The following is a 27814-nucleotide window of genomic DNA, read 5'->3' on the forward strand; positions in this document are numbered from 1 at the left end:
CCATGGTTGAAAAGATAGGTTTTACGGTGGTTTTGAAAGTGGGGAGGGAGTGGGTGAAGCAGAGGGACTCTGGGATGGTGTTTCACAGAGCAGAGCAGAATTGCTGATAGTTCATCCAATGATGATGGGATAGATCGGGGGAGCATGGGGGAGGATGGGACAAGAAGTATATTATCCCTCCTCCCCACCCCTCTCCCTCCCCAGGCAGGATTCCTGCATTGCCAAATGTTGATCATGAGTTCACATCTTGGCACTCTGTGACATATTCTGGGATGTCCGGCCACAAAATGCTCACTTACCGTACCACTAACCAGAGATTCAAAGTAATTTTGCTCTGAGAATGAATGGGCTTTCAGTGGGAAGGATTTGAAGCATAACATCTCAGTTTCCAACCAGCAAAAGTGTCTTGTTTTCTTTCCTCCCTCCTGCCTGTCTCTGTTTAGGATGAGATTCTGTGCGAAATCAATGCTTCTCACTCACCGGTTGCTATTGCTCTACGTTTTAATGCTGTGCTGCAAGCTGTTGTCTGCCTCCACTCACCATTCCCGGGGACATACAGGTAAGCAACACCCAAAAAGGCTATCACTGCCTTCTGTATGTAGCTACTCATTGTAATAAATACGACTTTGAAAATGTTCTGCCTCATTAAACAATGCAATGTGTATTTAGTACCTTTTGAATAATAGGCACCAGGCTCTTCCTCTAGTTATATTGAATTTATTTCTTCGTGAAAGTATTTTTTATCAATGCCATTTGTAACCCGATGCCTCTGTGGTGTGAAAATATATAGAAAGGGGAAAGCAGCTAAATGCACTTAGGTGTCGATGTGGTAAAAGCGAATGTTTATTGACTGCCAAGTTCTTTCTTTTGCTGGACATTGCCAATCCTCTTGTGTATAATTCAAGTCAAACGAATGTCTCCCCAGCTCCAGTCTATAGCTGAGAAAGAATGGGAGGCCATCGTTCTTTCCTACACGACTAGTAATTTATCAGCGGCTGATGGGGAAAGGCATAGAAAGTTGCTGTGACCTGGTGTGCTTGTTACTGCAGCCCGGTAAAGACAGCTAGTAAAAGTAGTCAGGTGATGGGAGAATTGGTAGTGAGGTGAATTGAGAGTTTCAGGATTAATTGGATGTCAGGGAATGAAAACTTTGTGCTGTCTGAATGCTTTGGTCGAAGCTGTGAAATACCAAGGGGTGAATGTCACTCGTGATTGATACGGGCGAATTTCCAAATAAAAATAAATGATCTTAAAGGAACAGATGTTAATAAACTTATAGTTATGATACCTCTTGATGAAGAAATCCTTTTAATCTGTTCTATAGTGTCACAGAAAGGAACTTTGAGTCTCTCTTGACCTTGCAGAAATGGATATTAACTGCTCTCTTTTTCGCAAATCGAACACTACCTTGACGTTTCTGTCTTTTGAACAGCTATAAAGTCCTTCAGTACTCAGTTTCCCGCTGGTTGACTTGATTCATTGAACAAACAGAATCTATTGACTGAACTAATCATTTATTGAGCAGGCTGTGAGTGATGTGCCCATCACTGAGAGATGTAAGCCAGAGATCCTTATATATAAAGAGGGACTGTTCAGAGTCTTGGTGCAGGCTGAAGACAGGTCAATCTGATGCAATTTCTAAACAGGATACGTTTCTGGATGTTCTCCAGATAATGCATTTGGAATTTTTACAAGAACACGTGTACTAAATGTTTTGCCAAAAATCTGATTTCCACACTTTCTGTCACTGTAATAGTCCAGTTTCTGGTAATGGACAGTGGAGTCAAAGCGAAGACAGTGACGGTACTTTTCCTGTGTCCATTTTTACTTTACCTTGGCCTTGGGGATGTGGCGGGAGAGAGAGATGTGTTGTGGTGCCAATCTGAGGCGTTTGAGTGGAAACGTGAAATCAGTCTGTCAAAGAAATGTACTTGGATTGGCAACACCAAAATAATAACATTTGGGTCTGGGAATTACCAATAAATAATTATAATAATCCTTAGACTTGGTGTCGGAAGATGGTCTTTCATGTTGGGAGGAGGCTTAAAGTGCTTCACGTGAGAAACTCCGTTCTCTTTTGAAATTGTGCCACGGGATCTTTAACATCCACCTGGACAGGCAGATGGGACCTCGGTTTGACATCGCACACCTCTAGCACTGCAGTGGAGTTTCAGCACAGACTAAATGGGTTCCAAGTCCTGACATGGGGCTTGAATCCAAAACGTTCTGAGTCAGAGGTGATAGTGCTGCCAACTGAGCCAGCCTGACATCTAGAGACGTGCCAGGTGACTTTGCTACAGGCCTTTTTTTCCAGTCTCTCAGCCTTTCTCAGACTAAATGACCTTTGAAAATATCCCTTTAACCATAATCACTGTATCCGAACCGCATGCTTTGCAAATAAATTAAAAATTTCTTGAATGAGCCTTGTGATAAGACCCCAAATACCAGAACGTTACCGTTAGCCCCTGAAGATAAAGGAGGGGAGCGACTGGGTGTGTACGACCCTGGGTGACTCTGATCTCATTTTTCCTGCTTCTTACTCGCAAACGTTGGCACCTGCCTGGTACCTCCCTACAATGGTACAATAGAGAATGGAGAACTCACCTTGCGGAACAATCGTGAGCATTTTACAGCAGAATTGAAACACGTTGAACAGCCCACAATATTCCAGAGAGAGCCTGCTGCTTTTGTTTAGCTATAGGTTATTAGAGACCACCTAGTTTATTTAAAGCATTAGAAATGCGTGTAAATTATTCACAAACATTACATATGGCCCAGTTTCCTGAGTCGCCTGCAGCTGGTACATGTTTAAATGCAGCTGTGAATCCTTCCTCCAGTTTCTCTGTTGCCTCCAGTGTGGACAGACATCCCAGTGGGACACTAAGAGTCCTGACTTGTAAATACAATTAAGTGTCAAAAATAACTAATGTAAACTGGGAGCACCTTTTGTTGTAATGGAATTGGCAGAGTGGGCAGGGAGAAAGAAAAATAGCATCCCTCTTTTTCCTCTTTTACAACTGACAGATTATTTGCAAGGTGTGAAGTTTGAAATAATAAAGCATTATCATAAAATCAGATTTAAATCAGACATTTAGCTGCAATCGGTGATTATAATCCATTGCTCTGCTGCTGTGATTATATTAACATCATCGTTGCATTTGATATAGTTCCTATATTTTATATACAGTATATTCACTTATATATTTTATTATTATTTACAATTTATAATGTTGGAATGCCTCAAAGTGCTTAATAAAATAACAATAAACCATGAATTTAATATATTGTTTTTCAAGTCAGGAGGACATCTGAAAGCACTTTTACTGTATGTATGTAAAAGTGCCTTGGGATATCTGCCTGACTTGAAAGGCGCTAAATCAAATTACTGTCAGGAGTATGTCTCAAAGCAGGATTTACTGTAAAGTATAATGATTGTATTTTGTAGGTAAAACACTTTACTGAGCTGAGAAGAAATATGTTACAAGATGTAGCTTGGGTTTCAAAGTTGTTTAGACATGTAGGACTTTGCACATGCATTTTAAAATATTGATAATAATCGTTGCATTTGATATAGTGCCTTATCACGTCTTCAAGATGTCTCAAAGCGCTTCACAGAATATACCGTAAAGTGAATTGACTGCATATTTTGTGGGCAAAACACATCAGCCAATTGTGCACAGCAGCGTCCCACAAACAGCCGTGGATTGAAGTGACCAATTGGTGTGTTTATTTTTTAGAAGGATTATTACCCGCAGAAAAGCAATCCACGGATTTTGCAATTTTGGCTGGTGCCCCTGACCAAGCTCAATCCCTTCCACCCTCCCCCACCTCAAGTGGCTCCGCTTTTCCCTCTTCACTTCACTCTGTACAAATAGGCTCTTACACATACGATCCATTTGGTACGCTTTTATCCTCTGCCGGGGGGGTGGGGGAGGGTTAAACATTGCTTGAGTAAATAACTCTGGGTGCCCTTGCTTGCTGCGCACCTCACAATTTATTAATTAGAGATTGAAGAATCTGTTCAGATTAAACCTGTTCAGTTCTTACCACAGTGATGACCTTTTGAAAGATGTTACGTCCCTTTTTGAATTCACGGTTTGGTGAGAATGGCTAAATTTAGAATGGCTCAACAATGAAAAGTGCACGTTCCAGTGATTTGTAATGGGCCACACTGCCCGCCAGAGGGCACCATAAGATTGCAAATGGCTAGAAACTTTATTGGCATTGACTTTCACTGCAACACACCTGAGGAAGCAATGTATCCGGCTTTGAAAGCTTGTGTAACTGCATTTACAGCGGTTCCAAAGCCCTATATATTTTTTTATTGATTATTTTTCCTCTTTCCTGGTGCCTAACGTCTTTGTGATCTCCACAGAAAAGGGAGAAGGGAGTAAAAACTACAGATAACTGGTTGGTATTTTCTGTTAGTCTGGTCTTTCTTTTAAGTATCAAAGCAGGATCATTTTTTTATCTGAATTATCTGTGATTTCTTTTTCTCATCACAGAGACGGTCAGTGGGAAACTAATGAGGGGCTGAGTGTGAGGGAGCTGATTTAACATGAGTGGAGATATAGTCATTAATTGAGTAGACTTCAACCATCCTGTCGGTTTCAAGTGTAACGTGTATTAATTCATGTTCCTCACGTCCTCCAAGCTCAGTATCTTATCCGAACCACTCTCCCGTTTATGGCATCAACACATAACTCTTTCCTAAACATGTTCAAAAGCAGGTTTCAGCAATTCAGAGGATTCACAAAAATAATTACTGGTTGCTGCTGTGTTTATAATTGGAGTACCCATGATGTGTTGAAATGATAGTTGAATTAAATGAACATGAATAAACTGAACAGAAACTTGATGGGAATGAAAGAAACTGGTCTTTGTTTAGCTTAAACTAACAGACTTGTCGGATGAGACATTGAACTGAGGTCCTTTCAAAAGGTCACACTGTGGTAAGAACTGAACAAGTTTAATTTAAGCAGATTCTTCAATCTCTAATTAGTAAGTTCCGAGGCACTTGCTGTCTGTCTGCCTGTTCGGGTGGATAATAAAGATCCCAGAGCACTATTCAAAAAGAGAAGGGGGTTTCTCCTGGTGTTCTGGCCAATTAACCCCCAGATAAAAATGTCACTCACTGCATGGCTGTCCTGTGGCTCATTGATTAGAGCACTCGCCTCGCAAGTGAGAGACCTGGGTTTGATTCCCGGCAGGGTGAAATGTTGGGCAAGTTTCCTTACTCCACATGCCTCTGTTTACCCAGCAGTAAGTAGGAATCCGGTTGTTAGTCGATTGGTGGATCGCTTTTCTGGGGATAATAATCCCTAAAAAAATAATAATTTGGTCACTTCAATCCATGACTGTTTGTGGGATATTGCTGTGGTGTGCAATTGGCTGCCGCGTTTCGCCCACAAATATACAGTCAATTCACTTTACAGTATACCCTATGAAGCGCTTTGAGACATTTAGAAGATGTGAAAAGCGCTACATCAGATGCAAGGACTATTATTATTATTACTGTGGCAATTGTGCTGCTGTATTTGTCTACATGATAAGGTGATATCCCAAATACAAGGATTATTATTATTATGGAATTTCTAATTGTTGTAAAATCTAACCATCACTGTTAATGGCTCCAGTATATATTTCTGTTCAGTGGAAATCTGAGGCCCTAAATTTCTTGTGGATTTGACCTTGTCTCAAAATGTAAGATTGCACAGAATTTTGGAAACATTTTTGAGTCAGTCTCAATCTGGATGTCTGTGGAGAGTTGAAGAATTCGCACATCGGTCCATTTTTCACAATGTTAGATTTTAAAACATTGGGTTCTCTGGTGTAGAAACTCACTCTTTGGATCAGGAAGAAATCGGCGATTTTATACTGATTTTATTTCCAACGTGTGTCTCAGCCAGTGGATGGGGATTGGTGTAAATGAGCTCAATGAGTGTGCGACTTGGGATTTTGCTCCGATTTCTCTGCACGGGATTTCCTAGCTTGTGTGACGCGTGGGACAGATTGTGAAGAGAGGTGGTTTAGAATGAGTTAGACTGGCCTACTGGAGTAAATGCCAGCAGCAATATTCGAGGCACTTGAATGGACAAATATTATCCAAACCTTAATCCAAAGTGCAAGTTCGATCCTTACGATTAAACCAAAACCTGTGTGGAAACAACCCTGAGTGTGAGAAAGATTTCCTTCAGCCTTAAGAAAAGGCATGTACATTTTACATGCATGATATTAATTCTGGTGTTAATTCAGCTTCTGCAAATGCTCCATTAGATTTTCTCTTGGTAATTTCAGTAAGGAAGTATGCAGCTCCTGTGCCCAAGGAAGGCATTTGGTCACACAGTTCAGAGAACTTGTAATATTCAGACATATTTGCATGTTATTTTCCTAATGAATGATATTATTGCTGCATCTACAGTTCCCAGTTACACATTATCAGTCTCCTGAGTAAATGGCTGAAATTCTCTCGTTTTCACCCACTCACCTTCACCACTCCAAAATTAGCAGTCTCACCATTTCTGGAGCCGGTATGAGTTCTGCCTTAATGTTAAGATATTGGGAGTCACTGTTCATCTTCCTCTAAAGAACAGTGGCTTAATGGAAATCTCTCTTAGGCCAGCTTGCTGATATAGTGAGTACAAGGTTATGCTTATTGGTATAGACGTCTGTATCTTACATTGGTGATTCAGTCAATTATTTAACGTTTAACTATAACATTTTGGTTATTAACACTGCGATGCTGGTCCTGGTTTGGACACTAACATGCTTACCTCTCTTGGTTGTGAAGGTAAATGGGCTTTAAGGGAACGTCCCTGAATTCACCTCTGCACATTTTCTCGGGAGTGATTATGTGCAGTTTCGAAAGGACTGAGCAAATAGAGACAAATAATAACGGCAGACCTATTTGTTACCCAACTGCCAAGGTAGAGCTGTGGATTAAGAATATTTAATTGAAATATTCTTGCTGTGACTTTATAATGGAATTTCCAATTATAAAGGCAGAAATAAATGATCACCAATTTCAGCTTATGATCGACCACATTGTGTGAAGCACTCTGAGAAGTATCAACCATATTTCCAATCTCCAGCTTGGCTTGGAATGCCACCTACTCTTAGCCTGTTGGACCATTGTGCCTTAAAATTAAAGATCATGATGAATTGTGACTTTCTTTTCCATTCAGACTTAATTTGGAAGCCGATTTTCTGATGTTTTTAAACAGAAACTGGCTTCCAAATTAAGCTGGAATTTAAAATTTTTATACAATTCTGCTTGGCCTTAAATTACAAGGCAAAACAGCCACCGAGGCTAAGACTGAGTAGATTTTCATGTTCTCGACCCTACCATCTCTCTGCTGAGTAATGGTACCACATTCCAGCTCTTTGTTAGAGCCTGTGTAAAGAAATACTGCCTGGTGTCTGTCCTCTACTTAGATTAGAAAGATTTATTTTAGGAAATAATATCTTGGGATACAGTATCTAGTTTGGGACATGACATGTGCATGCGACTGCCAGTATGGTGGGAGATAAACTAGATGGACCTTGGTCTTCTTTTGTCTAGCAATAATTATGTTCTTATCTATGTTGGTATACTTATCCTTCATAACCTTCAACGTGTGCGCATATTTCTTGCTACATTGATATATTGTTCTGGGTTTATTTTCTCTACCTCATAGAAATCTTTGTAATGTCCCCTCTGAGATGTCTCATTCGGAGACTGAAGAGACCAGGTTATCTATAGGTTGGCTGCAGTGGAGTCCTGTAGCTTAGTGGTTAGAGCACTCGCTGCGCAAGCAAGAGGACCTGGGTTTGATTCCCAGGCAGGGCGAAATGTTGAACAAGTTTCCTTACTCCACATGTCTCTGTTTATCTAGCAGCAACTAGGAACCCAGTTGTTAGTCTAATGGTGGATCGCTTTTCCAGGGGTAATAATTCCTTACATCTTTTTAAAAATAATAATTTGGTCACTCAATCCACAACTGTTTGTGGGACACTGCTGTGCGCAATTGGCTGCCGTATTTCGCCCACAAAATATAGTCAATTCACTTTACAGTATATGCTGTGAAGCACTTTGAGATTCCTCGAAGATGTGATGAGGCGCTATATCAAATGCAAGGATTATTTTTATTGTCTCCATCGCTGGACAATAGGGCTCAAGTCGGACTTTGTTGGCACAATGCTGCTTAGTCCTACTAAGACTGTCACTGAAAACACTGGTTTGATTGCCACCCTCTCCATGTTTCCGGAGGGGAGGGTTACGACCGTGGTTAAAAACAGGATGGTGTTAGCAAGAGCGCTTACGGCACTAAAGCAAGGAGAGGTGTCAGCATGTGATATATAACAGATTATGAGAGAAGTTTAATGAGGGCTGTTACACCTTAACGTGAGGATGTTGACTTTCCACGGAAGTGAAGCGGAAATGACAGACGTGCTTGCAATTTCCATACGATCTGTGGTAGCAGTAAATCCACTCAGGATTGATGGCTGTGAGAGACAGGCAGCAATTGAAATGAGCGATTCTGATGACATCATAAATCATGGAAGCTTCACTTTGCTATTTTCAACATCCTCGTAACCCCTGGAATTCAATTACTGCCTTGTACCTCTGCCAGACATTTTGTGTTCCTTATAATATATACCAGCTGCTGTTTATATTTATTAGGAAAGCTTGCTTGAGTTGCCGATTGGGGCAGGTTGCTGTGGGTCTTGTTTTCAGGTTCTGAAGCGGTAACTTTGTGAATGAAGTGCAATAGGTGATGAAGTGGAACAGATGAGAATGATCCTGGGGATATGATGTTGCCATCACATGACTGACATTTTCCTCAATTCCAGGTTTGTGTGACAGGAAATGATCGGAAAATGAAGTATGTCTTTTTTTCCCCATTGTAAGAAATTATTCTTCACATTTTACACCATGTGGTTAATAATAATAATAATAATAACAATCCTCGCATTTAATACAGCACCTTTCATGTCAGGAACACGTCTCAAAGGGCTTGACAGGATTTACTGTGATAGTAATAATCCTTGCATTTGATACAGCGCTTTTCATGTCTTCGAGTCGTATCAAAACACTTCATAGAATATACTGTAAGGTGAATTGATTGTATTTTTTTGTGGGCGAAACACGGCTTCTAATTGCGCACAGCAGTGTTCCCACAAACAGTCGTGAATTGACTGACCAAATTATTATTATTTTTTTTCTTGAGGGATTTTTATCAGGCGGGATTATTAACTTGTCCAAGGTTGCGACCGGCCGAGAATCCAACCCAGGTCTCTTGCTTGCAAGGCGAGTGCTCTAACCACTGAGCTACAGGACGCCACTGTAGCGTAGTCACTGAAGCGTAGTGACTGTAATTTGTAGGCAAATGAGACAACCAATTTGCGCACAGCAACGCCCCACAAACAGCCGTGAAGTGAATGACCGATTTTTGTTGAATTGCGGATTGTTGACCAGGAAGCTGGGAGAAGGAATGTGGGAATGTTACCTCACACGGGTCATAGAGCTAACGTCATGGAAGGGAACCGTCAGGATTGAAACATTGGTTGGTATCTATTTGTAAAGCAAACAGATTGCGAAAGATTACACTCTGAGACTTGCCAATATGACATCTATGAGGCAGTTCACTGAGCACAGTGAAAGCAGTAGGAATATACCACGTCTGGAGCAGAGGTTAACAACCTGTGTTTTTGGCTTCCAATTCCAATTCCTTTGTGTTTGTGCTGGGACAATAATAAGCAATTTTGTTCAGAAGCCAAAGCTGAAGGTTATTGAGCTCTGATCTGGATTTTCCTTTTAACCCTGTAATGAGTTAGTGAGTTGCTACTCAATTATGCATCTCTCCTGGTTTCTACCCGCATTCAGTGTGTGAACATAATCAACTGTAGCATCACAGAAGGGGCCTTATAGAGGGATATAAGACGCTAAATGGGAAACAAAATGGAAACCCCAGAACAATACTTTCAGATACATCAAGGCAGCAGGACAAGAGGTTACTGGTTCAAGGTTGGCAAGGGCAATATCAGGAGAGAAAGCAGGAAGTTTTTTTTTACACAAGGCTGGAGTGAGTTAGCAGGAAGGATGGGTTGAGTCCAGAACTCTGGACTCATTTATGGAAGAGCTTAATTTTTCCTCAGGAGAAGGTGATGATTTACATTTTCCACATACATTTTTCTGCCGCCTGAACTTCCTGCATTCTATAAAACTGCTACCACTTTTCACATGATCATAAGAGAGATTTGGATGAAAAAAGCCCTTTGGCCTACTTGACCTCATTCTTCCAGTATGCCTATCCTTTTGTCCTGCCAGGATGAGGGACTTCAATCATCAGGAGAGACTAGAGAAGCGAGGATTACTCTCGGAGCAGAGAAGGATAAGAGGAGACTTAATAGAAGTTTTCAAAATTATGAGTGGATTCGATCGGGTGAACAAGGAGAAACTATTTCCACTGGCGGGTGGGTCGGTAACCCGAGGACACCGATTTAAAATAGTTGTTAAAAAGCACAGAGGGGAGGTGAGGAGAAATGTTTTCATACAGCGAGTTGTTCAGATCTGCAATGCATTGCCTGAAAGGGTGATGGAAACCAATTTGATAACTTTTAAGAGAGAAGTAGATAATTATTTGGGGAGGACAAGTTTGCAGGGCTATGAGGAGAGAGCGGAGGAGTGGGATTGATTGGGAGGGTTCTTTTCAAAGAGCCAGCACAGACATGATGGGCTGAATGGCCTCCTTCTGTGCTGTATAATTCTATGATTCTATGATTGCAGCTTCAAACTATTTCTTAAATGAATCCAGCATCGTGGCCTCAACCAACAACAACAACAAAAAGATTACATTTGTATCACATTCCTGATAACCTGTTGTTAATTACTCTCTGGGTAAAGAAACACTTCTTGGTGTTTGTCTTTCTGAAATTCACCTTTGCAATTCCAAATCTAAATCCTCTTTCAAATCAGAATGCCTGCCTCACGTTGTCATGAACGGATTATGGCATATTAATATTGTTTTACTATATGTGTCAAAGCAAGCTGCAAAAAAATAGACATTGACTGCAGGTAAAAGATTCTCCCATCCTCGTCTGTCACGCTTCGAACGCTCTTTGAACACTTATCTTTCAAAACAAGATTTCTCTTTGAATCAGATTGCAATCGAAAGCCAGTCAGCTGTAGTAGTTATCTGTTCGATTTGCATACAATTCATGACAAAAACAATCTGTGGCGTTAAATTGAGATAATGTCATGCTGTGTGATGGGACGCTGAGGACACGATATGTTCCTTGCAAATCATTTGCAAGGGACTGAATCTCGTAATGTTATTCAGCATTTGATCAGAAGACAGGCCAAAAAAAAATCTTCCTGGTCTAATTGACTAGATGAAAGTGGAGGGAGACAAATAGGTCTACCACTGTGATTACAACAATCTCTAACTTAAATCCATGATTAAACATTGTAAATTCACCACGTGTTTCCATTTTTCAGGGGTCCAGTTCAGTGCTGGCAGCTGTGATGGTCTCCATCTCCTGCTTAGTTGTTCGTGGAATTTGAAATTGTCCGTGGGTTAAGTTATATTGTGCCTTTATGCACAATCTGACCCATAAAGTGGATTTGAATTCTTTAATGGGTGTAGCAACCGGGGAGCCAGCTCTCAATGTTTCCATGGCAGCCCTGCGAGATGAGTTGAATTGGTTGGCCTGTGCATCCGTCCCTTGATCATCTTGCATTTGAGTGCCCGCGGGTTCAGAGGCGGATTAATCAACAAGTTACTGTGGACACGATCCCTAAGTGGTTTGACTGAGTGTTTGACTGAGGGACTTCAGATTCCCGAATGGAATAAAAGAGGGATCATAAAAGTTACATGAAAGAAATAATTAGGAATTCAGATGCGCTCACACACACACATGTACACTCACACACAAACTTTAAAGATCCAACCTCTGTTACACGTCAGTGTTGCTAAAATGGGGTTGCTTAGCAACAGCCAAGAAGGAAGGGTGGTGACTGAGAACGATAATATATAACCAGTTGTCTGCTGTTTTCTACAGAATACCACTGTTTCTGTATCTGTGTCATGTTCTGTGAGCATGATTTACATACTGTTCAATAATAATCCTTGCATTTGATACAGCGCCTTATCTCTTCAAGACATCTCAAAGCGCTTCATAGAATATACTATAAAGTGAATTGACTGTATATTTTGTGGGCGTTCTGTTCATGATTTAGGTACTTACCATTTTAGGCATTTATAATAGTTATACAATGATATTAGTGTGACCCAGGAGTGAGGGTCAATCCACATTTCCTCATCTGATGGGTTTTGCTTTGGTCAATCTTTGATTAGAAATGTTTGGATTTTTGTTAAATTTGGACCCTTTAAAATATGAGACCTTGAGACAGTGGAATAACCCAAAACTGCCTTGCCTGTGTGTGGCGTTAGCTTATTATCTGATTTAGGAAGTGGCCAATGGACACTTACTGTGTTGCTTTTACTGAAATTTGTCTAGTAAATTAGGGAACAAATTGAATCACTGATGGCTCAGTGAGCCTGAAATTTACCTTCTGGTTTGGGGGGAGGATTTGGGGGTCATTAAGAAGCAGAGTAGACATCCATCATCCCTTGTGCTGCATCAAGGCTGTTGAGTATACTGGGAAAGCGAGTGTGGAGATAAGAAAAGGAAGCAATTCGCTACCAATTAATAATGCGATCGGTACTGGTCTACAGGTGGGTTGTGTTGAAGAAGATGGGGAGGGAGGAAAAAGATTTAACAATGGGTCCATGACCTGTATTTTGGCCTGGAGATACCTTCACCACAGGCTTCATGAATGCTCACAGTTTGCATCCTCCCCTTCCCCCCCAGACTAATCTCACTCTCATTGCCAGCAGCAAGGGCAGGCTGCAAGGGAAGGAGCATGTAAAGAGTTACAAAGTTTTTCTTGCCTTTAGTCAGTCAATGGTTAAAAAATGTTCAGGCCTGGATGAAATTGTATATTTTTTGGGGATCATTAAAATACAACGGTGCTCAGAGATTGCTGAGGACAACATCAAGCCTTGTGCCAGGGGAGCTGTGGCCTATTTGTAACTGAAATCTAAACCACTTTTCTTTTAACTCTCCTGTATACCTTTTTGTCAAAGCAGATGAAGGGAAGTTTTACAGATGTCTTGCAAAGAGGTTATGATGTTTTGTGTGAGATTCTGCGGTGTCAATGCAGATTCCCTAGATGCGCTATAAGGAAACCTGCCCTGTAGCACCTAAGTCCATCACAGACAGAGCTACTTACCAGGCACATTGCGTTGTAGCAAAATTATAGATGTGAGATTTGTGGTGTTGCTTGCAATCATTTATTTGCCCGGTGAAACACTGCTAATTTCATCCTGTTTGGTAATTAGGTCAGTCATGCTCAGGTGGTTACACTCTGACCTCAGGGTCAGGAGGTTCTAGGTTCAAGCTCCTTCAGGGCGCTGAGCTCACGGTCTAAGCTGACACTCCATTGTTAGAGGTGCCGTGCTTTGCATGAGACATTAAACCAAGATCCCATCTGCCTGTTCAGATGGATGTAAAAGATCCCATAGAGAAGGGAGTTTCTCCCAGGCCAACAACCCTCCAATTCGTCATTCAGCTGTTTCTGGGACATTGCTGTGTGAGGGGATGGAAAGAGAAAGAAATCCTCCCTACCTCTCCCATATTTCATCCCAAACGTACTACACATTCCATGGTCAACAGTCATTTTGTGGCCCTTCAAATGTGAGTCATATCGACTTCTCATTTTGCATATAATTGGCAGTCTGCAAACCAATATATGAAAGGGGACCCACAGTCATCATTAACGTATGGCTCGACTCAGCACCATCGAGACTTCATTTTAATCACAGGTGGCACAACCGCTGTGACCAACTGGAGGCAAAGATAATCAACTGAATCGGAGGTAGCTCACATTCAAGCAAAATGGAAAAAAATAGTTGATATGGAATAAAATATTCAGTTCCAGCTGACCACAGTTAGTCAAGGATCCAAATAGCCTCAGGTGGCTTTTCCTGTCAGATGTTAATTTCCATTTCTCCTTCCTGGCAGTGAGGGGGAGCCAATTTAAGTAGGTATCTCGCTGCCTGACTAAGCAAGTCTTGTCTGGAATACAAATGCATCATTTCAGCTGGAATTGGCTGGGTACCAGGATGCAAGTGGGATGGTGTGAAGATCCTGGGAATTGGGGCATTAAAATGTCAAAATCCTGGGATTCAGAAAAAGCACGGGTATTACAATCCGTAGATCTGACGTTGAAAATAATAATAATAATCCTTTCTTTTGATATAGCGCCTTTCAAGTGAAGTGACTGTGTACTTTGTGGGAGAAATGCAGCCCCAAAGAGAGATGAGATGCCAGGTTGCAAAATATTCCACACAACAAATGAGGAGGAAGAAGTGTGCAATATATAAAATATTAATCTAGTTCTTATGCAAATCCAGGAGCACACATGGGGTTAAAAGCTATGAATGATAAATCAAGTTCAGCACTGTTTTCCTTTGGGAGGTTTTTACATTTCAGTTCAATGTTTAGACTGGGCAGATGTTTCATGGTAAATGCACTGGAAGAATATACATAGCAAGTACATTATCACATCGCTGCTTCCCACGTAGCAGGCTGGCGTTCTAAACAGCCCGAACCAGATTCTAAAGGGGCAGATCTTATTTTTATTTTAGCCTGACTCTACTTCATCTTCTTAGAAGTGGCTGCATATCGATGTACTAACCAACATGCTGCTCTGAGCTGCTTAAAGAGGCCAGCCTTAACCTCCTTTTGTTCATTCATGTCATGTACTGTGCCAATTAGATAATTATTTGGGGAGGACAAGTTTGCAGGCATATGGGGAGAGAACAGGGGAGTGGGATTGATTTGGATAGCTCTTTTCAAAGAGCCGGCACAGACACGATGGGCCGAATGGCCTCCCTCTGTGCTGTATAATTCAATGATTGTTATATGCTGGGAGGGAGGCACTTATTGTGTACAAACACAGCCTGAGCGTGGGGGATGGTGTGGTGGGGGTGAGGGGGAACACTTGCATTTAATGAGTGTCAGCATGGTTTTATGTGGAGTCATTATCTGGGATTTCTAAAAAGGGAAGGGCGGGGAGGGGAGAGAGGAAAATGATTGAGCTGAGATGAAAAGAAAGGAAAACTACAAATGCCGTCAATCTGAAATAAACCCTGAAAATGTTACAAATGCACAGCAGATCGAACAGCAACTGAGGAGGGGATTTTGCCCCCCACCCCCCAGCTTCAAACACAGTGTTTTGAGTTATGATCCGTTAAGGATCTCATCTGAAACTTGAATCTGTTATTCTTTTTCAGATGCTAAATGACCTGCTGTGGATTTCATGTTTTTCTGATTTTATTGGTTTGTGTGTGTGTGTGTGTGTGTGTGTGTTGGGGTGGGGGAGGTATGCTGAAATTAATTTATTGCAAATTCATGTCATGTACCGTGTCAATTCCTGACTGACTGTCGCTGCAACCTACAAGAATTCAAAGCCTCCCGCCCCCAGTGGCCTAATTATGTCACCAGCAAAAGCTGTTGACTTTTTTGGGATTTCAGCATTGCCACCAGGCATGTGACACTCTGCGGCAAATTTCAGCTCAAATAGGAACTTTCCTGTAACCAAGTTGGGAGCCGTTGACCTATTCAATTCACTTGGATTTGATCAGAGAATAATGACCTTCTCTGTGATGAGTGTTTGAAGCTCGGGCCAGCCAGATCCTCTACTTTTCGTTAACTCTTTGGGACCTGTAAGAGTCTTTATGGCTTTCATGGAACACGAGCCTCAGGTACTAGGAATTTCTCAGTGGTGAACACTGCAGAGCTGGGGAAGCATGCTTCATCTGGTACATAGCTACAGAACACACAGTCACTACTGATCAGAGTAAAATCCTGTGAAGTGATAAGAGATGCCCTCTTGATGTGGAATGTACTATATCAATACAAGGATTTGTTTATTATTAGTAGTAGTAGCATTACTTTGTGATTTGGAGGCTTCAATGCTACTGCACTCCTCGTTCAGAATGTTTTATGAGCTCCGCATCTCCATGGGAATATAAAATGCAAAGGACTTGTTAATAATCATCCCGCAGGAGCACATGTGCAGTGTAAATGAGCACAGCATCTATATGCGCAGTGTAAATGAGCACAGCATCTATATGTGCAATGTAAGTGAGCACAGCATCTATATGTGCAGTGTAAATGAGCACAGCATCTATATGCGCAGTGTAAATGAGCACAGCATCTATACGTACTTTACGTTGTGAAGAGAGCATCTAAGAGCTGAACTTGTTCTCATCAGGAAAACAAATGTTGATAGGTGACGTGATCCAGATTATTTAAATAATGAGCGACCTAAATTAAGTAAACGTGCAATTTGACTTAGACCGTGAGAGCAGATCTGGATGCGTAAAATTAAAAAGCTTCAAGGGTGAGAGATTCAAAAAATCCCTCCCACACTGAACGAACTCCTACGAGATTTTCCAGAGTTGTATCTCAGCATCTCACACAACACCTGACCACATTGAAACACCTCAAATAGCTTCACAAATTTCTGTGGAGTGTAGTCACTGGGTATTTGGAGTCCCGTAGCTCAGTGGTTAGAGCACTTGCCTTGCAAGCGAGACATTTGGGTTCAATTCCAGGCAGAGGGCGAAACCTTGGGCAAGTTTCCTTACTCCACACGCCTAATAGTAATCCCTTCAAAACAAAACAATAATAAATTGGTCAATCCACTTTACTTGAAGCGCTTTGAGACGTTTAGAAGATGTGAAAAGCGCTATATCAAATGCAAGGATTATTATTATTATTTGTAGGTGAACATTGAGTTGATGAAGAGTTAATCTTTAAAATAATTTCTTTTAAAAAAGGAACTGTGTAAGTATCTGCTTGAGAATATTCTTGGAGGATGTAGAGTTAGATGCAGATTGAAATAAAGAAACACTCGGTGGGACTCAACAGATTCTGTGCTGTTGGGTTTGGCAGGTGTTTTGCTATTTGGAAAGGGAACAAAGACAGTGTTGAACAAAAGAGCTGTTTTGGTGGATGGATTCATATTCTGGAGTACTTGCCTGATTTACCTTTGGAGTCCAGAAAGTCACTATAGAGCAGAATCCCCAGGATGGTTGATGAAGTCAATCGGAGTAAGTTTGGTGAGGCTGTGGAAGGAGAGGGTTTGGATGAGGCAAATGACCTTTTCTCATTCCATGCCTTTTCATATTCTTAGCCTGGGGCTGAAAGGAGTTGTTGTGTTCGCAGACATCAGAAACATGACATTTGTGAATTCAACCCACGCTGTCCAGCAACCGGCCTTCCAGCCTCCAGGAAGAGGAGGTCAAAGGGATTCGCATGAAACGCTTCAAATGATTTGCTGGAATGGGAAAACAAATAGTCTTGGAACAGCACAAAACTGTCTGAAGGCACATGCTGTAAATCCAGGGGTGGCATGGATGAAAAGGATTTCAAATAAAGAGATTTCCGAAACTTCACTTGTGACTGAATTTGTTTTGCTGTCTGCCTGTGGTCCCATAACCCCTAACCACTTAAGATCAGTGGCAGATTGGGTAGGGGGGAGAAGAAAAGACTTTAAGATGAATTTGGCACAGAACTACATTTGGTTACAGGTCTAAAGTAAATAGCTTTGTGAAAGTTAGACAATGCATTCTTGTTTCCTTTGGTTTTATTTATACTGGTTTCATGAAACTGCGAGTAGATTACTTTTGTTAGTTTTTTAGACACTGTACTATATATAAACCAGATCTTATCATGATCCCTTGATGTGAAGACAGAAAGAGGCAGGGAAAAATACCATGAAATAAGACCAATTTTTTGGGAGAAAACAGCATTACTTCTGGTTTGCCAAAACCAATCAGAAAGATAAGTGACAAAACACTTCAGGGAATTGGCCCTTAAAGGTGTAAAAGTAATCCCAAAGGGGTCGCTCACCCTTAGAAGTGATAAATAGTATATATAAGATTTTTGTACTTCATAGCTCCAGTAATGGTCACAGGACCAAGTAGAAATAAACTCACTTACAGGCAATTGGCTACAGTCTTTATTTTTTCGTTTTAAAAAAAGTAACAGATGTTCCGATAGTTTACCATTTAGCTATTTTTTAAAATGGTTCAATGTAGAAATATCGTACAATGTAATAATAATCTTTACATTTGATATAGCGCTTTATCATGTCTTCGAGACATCGTAAAGTGCTTCTCAGAATATACTGTAAAGTGAATTGACTATTTTTTGTAGGCAAATGCAGCAGCCAATTGCACACAGCAGAGGCCCACAAACAGTTGGGGATTGAGTGACCAAATTTTTTTTTTTTGAAGGGATTATTACCCCCAGAAAAGAGATCTGCCAATTGACTAACAACTGAGTTGCTACTTACTGCGAGGTAAACCAAGGCGCTTGGAGTAAGGAGACTTGCCAAACATTTTGCCCTGCCCGGGAATCAAATCCAGGTCTTTTCGCTTGCGAGGCGAGTGCTCTAACCGATACGCTACAGGACTCCTGTAGTTCTTATAGGAGGCATTTTGGATAATACACAACAATAATAATGATAATAATCCTTGCATTTGATATAGCGCCTTTTCATCAGACTTCTCAAAGCGCTTCTGTGAAGTGAATTGGCTGTATATTTTGTGGGCGAAATACTAGGTTGTATTTCTGCACCTTTCTTCAAATTACCGTCTGTCTCCGACTATGGCAAAGTTTAACGTGCATTTAAACTATTGTTGCTTGGTTGAAGATGGCGAGGGCACAAACCAGGTTTCCTATGCGCTCTGACTGCCTCATGATACGCACCACAAATCTTACTCTTGCATACTTCACAAGTCATAATCTTGCTAGACGTACTTTTTCCGATTAGCTTCTTTTTGTCTTGATGGATGCACGTGAAGTTTTCAATTCACTGGAGCGTAAACCAGCCGCAACATTCTGTTTTTCTGCTAATGATGTGCTGAGCAGAGGTTGCTGGAGATTCCACGTGCGGTTTCTAAAATCCTGATTTACAAAACGCTCAATGCCACAGGCACTCTCGTTACCAGTTCCCCTTTCGGCTGCCACAAGGTGTCACCAGTGTGCTTTGTGCACTGTTTAAAACAATCCTATGTTGGAGAGCCTGGGGCTTGAAATTGTTCTTACTTGAATCAATAAATACATGAATGTCTCTAATTTTCACTCCAGCAGGGCCCACGCCAATATTTTATTTAAAAACTGATAACATTGGATGAATTCTATTATCTGAGTATGTGTTAATGCTTATTCTGACTCAGTCAGGATATGTCGCTTCTCTTTCATGGACAGGTCAGGCTTATCGCATCCTCCTCTTCTACTTCTGATCTGGTCAATAGGCAGTGGATGAGAACATTAAATCCCAAAGTGCAACTTACCTCTATGACTATACCTAGGGTCACCTCCCTTTCCTCTCTCCCTTGCTAGGCGTCCACCTTTATCATTGATAAGCGCTCTGAGAGATGTTATCGTACAACAATGGTGCTATATAAATGTAAGTTGTCGCTGTTAAGTATTAACCCCCAGAAGCCCCATTTTGACTTGAAATTCAAAGCTCTTGCAGAACAGTGAAAAATCCTTAAATTCAATCTTAATTTAGAAACTGCTTATTTTTAACAGTTGCATAAAATTGGCTTCTATACTAAGAGTGAATCCCCTCCCACCCCCACCCACCCCACCACAACTCTACAATTATATGTTAAGAAATAAAAGGGCCTTGGAGACTAAGACTATTTCTTCACTGCAATTATTTCAGAAGAGTGAAGAAAAATCCATCTCACCTTTGCTTCTTTCCAGCCGATTCTACGCCTCACACTAATTTATTTATGATAACACTAAGTCATCAACTAATCTACAGTGCAGCTCTCAAGTGCAGGAGAAGACCTTTATAATCTTAACAAATTCTTGTTTGTCACCTCAAACTCTCATAGTAAATTATAATTTTCCCTGAGCCTCTTTTCTCCCTTTGTTAATTTTTGTCAATTATTTATTGACCTTTTGACTCCCATTCCACAGTATCCTATTGACTCTTTCTTTCGTAATACAATAGATGTCAGCCAGCCCTGTTTCTAACCTATTTGGCAATATTTTCAATGAATACTACAGGAAATGACTGAGGGGTAAAAATTCCATTCAGCATTATGCATAGTGCCTTTGTGATGCATGTCTATAATGGGAAATCCCATTAGTAGTTAACCTCACCTATGTCAAGACTGAACAGAATTTTACCCATGCATGTCCAAGTTATATTCGATAGAGAGGAAATCTTAATTATATTGTGTATTATTGCATAATCTAATAAAGCTTCATGATCCTGTTATGTGATCTGGTTATCTAAAATAATGTTATATTAATGTTGCTATAAAATGCTTCACCCTTTCTTCCAATCAAATGATGTTCCATTATTTAAGTAATGGTGTCCTTAGTGTAGTGAAATGACAACCAGAGGTCCTTCAGAAACAGCTCTACTGTATTGTTTGAAGGAAAGATAAATGGTATAGACTATACACTATAAATCAAGGCTGAGGTACCGACATTGCTGTAACACTGTCAGGCCGAGCACAAGTTTATAAACTGCCATGTGTGGGTTATCCATTGTGTTTGGCATCGGTGTGTATAACTTTTCAAAGAAAAGTAGTAATAATAATCCTTGCATTTGATATAGCGCCTTACCATGTCTTCGAGATGTCTCAAATATTCTGTAAAGTGAATTGACTGTGTATTGTGTGAGCAAAACTGAGCATTGAACACTCCTGTATCCTGCATATCTTGCTTCACTTAATTGGGGGGAGCATCCCAAAATTACAGGACTTCTGGAAATCCAAAGCCCACGGTAGACCGGGCCAGTTGGATGCGGAGGCGTCCATAAAACTCCTACCAACGCTATAACAGGGCATAATCATCAGTGAATGCTTCTCCATTCGCTGCGCATGCCTGCAAAAAAAATGGTAAGCGCCATTGGCACATCATTCCATCGGCGAACTAGAATATACTTACACACCTTCCGTTTCGCCTACAAATATACGGTTAATTCACTTTGCAGTCTATTTTGTGAAGCTCTTTGAGATGTCAAGAAAACGTGAAAAGCGCTATATCAAATGCAAGGATTATTATTATTATTCCTTTGTTTAAATAAGCTTAATGCAGATCATTTAAAGAGCTGTGAATAAACGATCTTGGACCTGACCCACACAATGCTTTATTCCAAAATGAATGGCTTCAGGACACATTTAGCCTGAGTCCACCGAACTGCGTTGCCAACTGGATGAATGCTACAATAATAAGGCCGCAGCCTTTTCTTTTCAGCCAAGATTTTAAATTGGCTTCTGAATCATATTGACCTGTGCTGTTTTGCTTTGATTTACATTAATGTGCTCTCCCACAAGAAACAGGAAAGCACAAATTGACTTCCTGTCCAATGAAACATTTCCACAGAATCCAGGGTTTCTGGTGTTAATGCAGTCTGAAGGGAGCAGGGAGTAAGGGTGGTTTTGGCAGAATATAGCAGGCTTGAGTGTTAAACGGTACATCTCTGCAACACAATTGCTTGGTATATATAATAAACTCCAGTCAGATTTCTTTGACACACTTGTAAATGCTTGATTACGTAATTTTTTCACTGACTTCAGAAACTGCAAGGTGAATTGTTGTTTTGTGCAATTTGAAGTCTAATCTGTCATTTTTTGGGGGGGTTGTTTTTCTTACCAGCTATACCACTGTCAGCACACCTTGCCTTTCTTAGCCTCTTTACCCCTGAAGTCAGACTAAATCCATCAATCTTAAAAAGTTTTGAGATTCCAGGATTTTCTCATGCTGCACCTCAGTGTGTGTGAGCAGATGTGACCTCTTGTGGCGGAACCTACAATTCTTCATTTAGCAGTTCTGCAGTCTTGTCTCACAGTGGCCTGTGCTGGGGATTGTGAGGATAGAGGGTAATCTATGAGCACTATATCTGGCTGGGGAGATATCGTAGTAAATTGCTGAGGTGAAGAAAGAGAACGAAAGTAAGAAATTCCAGCTTGTAGTCTGCAAACTCAGCACAACTTCTCCAGAGAAAATGACAAACAAATCATTGCTAGAGTACATCTTGGACAGGGAACGAAGAACGAAGGTTAAAGATTCCCGAGATGCAGTCTTAGTAAAATGCCCTCATTATATTAATAATAATAATAATCCTTGCATTTGACCTAGCGCCTCTTCACATTGTTGAGATGTCTCAAAGTGCTTCACAGAATATATTGTGAAGTGGATTGACTGTATTTTAGGTTCCACAAAGAGTCGTGGATTGAGAGACCAAATGTATTCATTTATTTATTTTTTGAGGAGAGCGATCCGTCAATCGCTGAACAACCATTGACAATGTCAGCAAAATCTTTGCAGAGTCAATGAGAGGCAAGAACATCAAAGGCTCACATTTCTATCTAGCTTAGAAAAACTGTGGAAAAAAACAACTTCCAAACTAAGACCAAATTTAAGAATTTTTCACAATTCTGTACGGCCTTAAATTTTAATACAAAATAATCTTACTAGCTAAGAATGCTCACCTAGAAAATACACTACACTTTAAAGCAAATCTTGTGAAGCACTTCGAGATGATCGCCCAATGTGAAAGATGATGTGTCAAATGCAAGGATTATTTGGGACCTTAGAAGGGGATGTAGACAACTGAATCTGGTTAGTGGCTTATTTACTCAAGAACTCTTATGCCTTTGTAACATTGTCCTGAAGTAGTCTTTACTATCTGAGCTGTAGAAAGCTGCATGTCCAAGAAAGAGACAATGGGGACTGAATGGTCTGAATTTTCTACAGGGAAACTGATTTACGTTGCTCAACTAGTGAGATCTAAGCTCAGAGGAAACCTGGTTTGGAGCTGAGATCTTAAGTCGCTAAACCTGCCCCATTTAAAGCTGGCGACAGCATTGTAGGAAACTTAACAGAGGGCAGTTTAAGAGAAATACAAATAAAAAGCACTGTTCGTGTTGGCAAAGCTAATTGCAACATCATGCGTAAAATGAAAGTATTCACCTGTCTTTAATGCCAGCATTTGATGTCTCGATGCTAAATCGTAGAAGTGTCTTAACTTTCAATTTTCCTGGAGGTTCTGACAAATGTGAGTAGGGGCTGGGTTTTTTGTGCTGTGATTTAATTCCTCGGCCACTGCTGTTCAGGGAGGAGGTTGAGGAAGGGGGTTGAAATAGACCTGTGGATGTAAGGTTTTATATTCACATGTTTGTCGAGGAAGTTGTGAGTTGGGGTTTGTTAAGTTCAGCCACGTTTTGGAGGTTGTGCCTTCTTGGAGTTAAGAGTGAGAATTCTGCCTGTGTTAAGGTTGAGGGGTCACCATCCTAGAAAGAGCAGGCTGGGGCTGAGGAGAGTACAAGCCCAAACCCAGCGCTCATTGCCCTAGGCTGTTTGGAGACAAAATACTGATCAGACATCAACATCTTACCAGGCATTCAGAGAAAATATTAATGAATCAAAATATACTTTCCTTCCTCACAGTTTTAAAATACACAACCAAATATAACATTCTTCACTTTAGGGCCCCCACTATACTGAGGATAATGATGTCTCATGAGTAGATAATATATGGTCGATTCTCCTTTAAATTGCACTTGCCTGAAACGGCTTTAATTCCCAAAATGTTTCACCAAAGTGCCGTTTGATTTATGCAGTAGCTGGCCGTGCAAACAGATAGGTATAGAAGGCAATTTTGCCACCCAGAAGGCGACATGCTTAAACCTATATACAAGATAGAGCTGGTGAACGAGTGACTGTAAATCAGCGTGAGTAGACTGGGATTGCTGTTCGGATTATTTGGTATATGTGACCTGAATACAATATTGTAGGTTCCACAGACTGGATTATCACAGCTTTTTCTTAAATCTTGTCAGTAACTGTAGTATCTGTTTGTGAGTCTGGATTGGTCCCATTGGCTCTTTGCCACCCTCAGATAAAGATCTTGTCTCTGAGCAATGGATATGTCTAAAGGTATGGTCCAGAGGGTTGCTTAGACTTGCCCATTGAGAGGAGAGGTGAGCAGAGGTAACACCCAAGTTATGGATTGAAATTAACAAACTGCTGGTTTGGAGCCTATGACTCCATTGTGAGAGCCAGCAGATTCCGCTCACTCAGACTTACACCAGGAATTGAACTCTTACTTCTGATGTCTGGGTCAATATTCCTTTTGCATCAAAAAAAGACACATAAATTAAGTACAGTGATTCATCTCATTGCTATTTGTGGATATAGTCTCAGGATTGTTAGCAAAATAATCAAGGGGCAGTGAGATGAAATGCCTTCACTCAGAGGCTAGTTAGGGTAGGGAGTTCATTATTGTAAATGGTTATTGAGGCTGGATCAACAGAATCAATCAAAAAGAGAACTGGATAAGCACCCGTACAAACACTAAGGTAGTGATGACCAACCTGTGGCCCGCAGGACTGTCAAGAAGTAGTTCCTGTAAACCTTCGCTCAAGTCTAGTTAAGTCTGTTTTTGAACAGTGGTATGTTTTCGTTTTTTTTCTTGATTGAATATTGGTTAGTGGTGTAAATCAAGAAATATTCCATCAAGAAAATTGATTTTGTTGGCCAACAATAAAGATTGTGGGGATAGAACAAGAAAGTGGGATTTCACAATAAATCCCTTACGACTTAGAAAAATAGTGGTCCAGACATGGTGGGTCGAATGGTCTGTGCTGAAAGTGCCTGCGCTTCAATGTTTTTGCTCTGTGTTTTCCCACACTACAGCTATTACGACAAAATGTGGAGCACTTTGAGACATCTGATCAGTAATTTCACATGCTGCATATATTTATCTGGCGTCCTGTAGCTCAGTGGTTAAAGCACTCGCCTCGCAAGTGAGAGACCTGGGTTCGATTCCTGGCAGGGCGAAATGTTGGGCAAGTTTCCTTACTCCACACACCTCTGTTTACCAGCAGTAAGTAGGAACCCAGTTGTTAGTTGATTGGCGGATCACTTTTCTGGAGGTAATGATTCCTTGAAAAAAAAATAAAAATTGGTCACTCAATCCACAGCTGTTTGTGGGACACTCTTGTGTATACAGTCAATTCAGTTCACAGTATATCCTGTGAAGCATTTTGAGACGTCTTGAAGGCGCTATATCAAATGCAAGGATTATTATTCTTATTATAATTATCTGAAGAGGCTGATCTGGACCAGTTCAGTTAGTTCTCTGGACAGGATCTTTACTGGTTCCAGATTCAGCAGGTTTTGGATGATTGTAGACCAGGAACATAGATTGATGAGAGAAAGCCCTAGTAGATCGCGTAACAGCGGGCAGCCTAGGGAATCTAAGTGGAAGCATAGTTAGGGAGTTAATGATCAAGAAACAAAGGTTAAGGTGTGTGATTTGAATGCTAATATTTGGCCTATGTACCAAAACAGCAGCAGCCACTGTAACAGGTAGCACACAATCTGGAAATAAAACTGGCTGTACCACAAAAGAAATCGGAGGCCATGGAGGTATCATTTCAGGAAGGGGAGGGCAATCAGGATGATCCTTGGTGCCTAGTGAAGGGGTGGCTTCAGGAAAAGTTCGTCCACAAGCGTCTGCTCATTCTGTCGCCTGGGGAACAGTGCTTGGCAACCGAAACAGCAATGAGGAGAGGAAAATAACAAAGCAGGATTTCATTTTCTATAAACAACCCAAAGGCAAATTCTGGAGGAGTGAAATCTGGCATAAGGTGGATCAGACATTTAGGTTTTCATTTCAAATTCCCCCAAAAGTAGGAATTAACGAAAGTTACAGCACAGAAACAGGCCATTCAGCCCATCGAGTCTGTGCTAGTACATTGCTCCACGAGAACCAGCTAATCTAATCCTCCCCTTGCTCACTCAGCCCTATGCCATGCAATAGTCCTCCTTGCTGACATACTTGTGGGTATGTGCACACACAATCTTGCGCACTGTGATGGAGTCGGTGCACCTATCTTGTTGAATTATGCTTGAAGATGTCTGTATAGAAATTAGAGCTGAGGTCTCACTTAAAAATAATTCATTGACATTTTCAGACATAGTAATATGATCTGTCTCGGAAGAGTGACACCTCTACATCTATAACACACATTATTGTGTCTTATACTCTTAGAGTCCATGTTCTACAAGAATATTATCTTGGTAATGGTGCCCCTGCATCAAGGTTCAGCCCAAGAAGTCCTGTAAGTTAAAGGCCTGCATTCCCCCTTGCTTTAATGTTGTTCTTTTCTTACTGGGGTTACATCGACTTTCTTACTTTCACAGAGATTGCTTCATAAAGGATTGAAACCATCTGAGGCAAGCACACAGAACAGAATTCAGGGCAGTGCTATTTCTAGGACTGTGGCAGCCAGAAACTTCACTTCATCCAATATTTATCACTGCGTGGTAGCTGACAGTGCGCGTCTGAGGCAAAGAGAGGTTGTCTTTCTCCAAATTCATAGCTTTGCCTAATATAATCGTGGCTGAAGCAGATTTGCTTGATGACGACATTTTTTCACTGATAAGTCATATTTCACAAGGTTGCCTGCTGACAGAATGCACACCACAGCTTGAAAGGCCCTATTCCTGCATTATACATACATAGCTTTTCACTCCACAGAAATGTGGCCGGAATATAAATACCGAAGTAACAGTGGCCTGTTTTCCAATTTCATGTGAAATGTTGCCATGCTCATAAAATATGTATTGCCTTTTCAATGTCATTGCAGTTAGTTATATCTGTGAGATTTTTGAGAAGTCTCCTCTCTGGTACGTTACAGAAATGATGAATTAACTAATAGAATGAGATAAAAGCCAAATAGATATGGATTGTCGAGATTCCTTCTTTGTCGTTCTGACTAGCATCAAATATTAATAGATAAATATTTATGTCTCATGCTGGAAACAAAAGCATGTATTTTAATGCTATCTTCCTTACTCCGTGGCAGATAACACCTATGAAATATAATCTTATTTTCATTACTGCTTCACATTATAATTTACTTATTAAACTCTGAAAGTCCCAATTCTCTGTGTTTCGTAGTTTGTGATATTTATCTCACTTGGTATTTAATATATTAAACTTTGTTATCTATGAACCAGACTTCACAAAGGGCTAGCACGGGTCTCCTGTAAGGAATGTCAGAGGATTCAATAATAGGGGGTTGGTATGTAAATATAACTGAGTTTCATCCAGGAGTCTTTAAGATGGATGGCTCTTACTATATACAGTGCTTTCACTGAGCTGACTTTCAAATGTATCATAAAGCAATGACTTCCAGTTTCCTACTTTATCTGAAGCACTACTATGAGCTAAACTATCATTCACCATGTGCAGACTGGCCACCTACAGCCTTTGTAGCTCGATTTGTGTAAAAAAAAAGTTTGGTCACTCAATCCATGATTGTTTGTGCGACACTGCTGTGCACAATTGGCTGATGCATTTCGCCCACAAAATATACAGTCAATCCACTTTGCAATATATTCTGTGAAGCCTTTAAGACTTCTCAATGACGGAATAAGGCAAGTATTATTATCATAGATTGGAGTATTTCTACACTCCTACGCAGGCTTTTCTTTTATCTCTTTACAATATGTCTTGACTTTATCCTCTTTAATATTTGCTTCATTTAACATCTCTTATTTTGATTGATTGAAGGCTACAATGGAAAAGTTAGCCTCTCTCTGGCAGCAATCATCCCACACAAATGAGTTTGGGGGGTTTCAACACAAGTACTTAGTACAATCTGACAGTAATTTACCTATAATTGGGAAAAAGAGAAGGCTGGCTATTGAGGAA

The 27814-nt window shown here is 40.7% G+C and overlaps 1 protein-coding gene across 1 annotated transcript in view; it reads left to right on the forward strand.

Annotated features, from left to right (window-relative positions):
* The first annotated feature begins 435 nt into the window (after window positions 1-435).
* Window positions 436-27814, forward strand: part of tafa4b (TAFA chemokine like family member 4b) — a 49506-nt gene continuing 22127 nt past the window's right edge. Inside the window, exon 1 of the mRNA XM_007895248.2 lies at window positions 436-559. Coding sequence (XP_007893439.1) covers window positions 445-559 — 115 coding nt within the window. The 5' untranslated portion in view covers window positions 436-444. The remainder of the gene's footprint in view (window positions 560-27814) is intronic.

This window comes from Callorhinchus milii, unplaced genomic scaffold (assembly GCF_018977255.1).
Source record: "Callorhinchus milii isolate IMCB2004 unplaced genomic scaffold, IMCB_Cmil_1.0 Scaffold12, whole genome shotgun sequence".
Lineage (NCBI taxonomy): Eukaryota > Metazoa > Chordata > Chondrichthyes > Chimaeriformes > Callorhinchidae > Callorhinchus > Callorhinchus milii.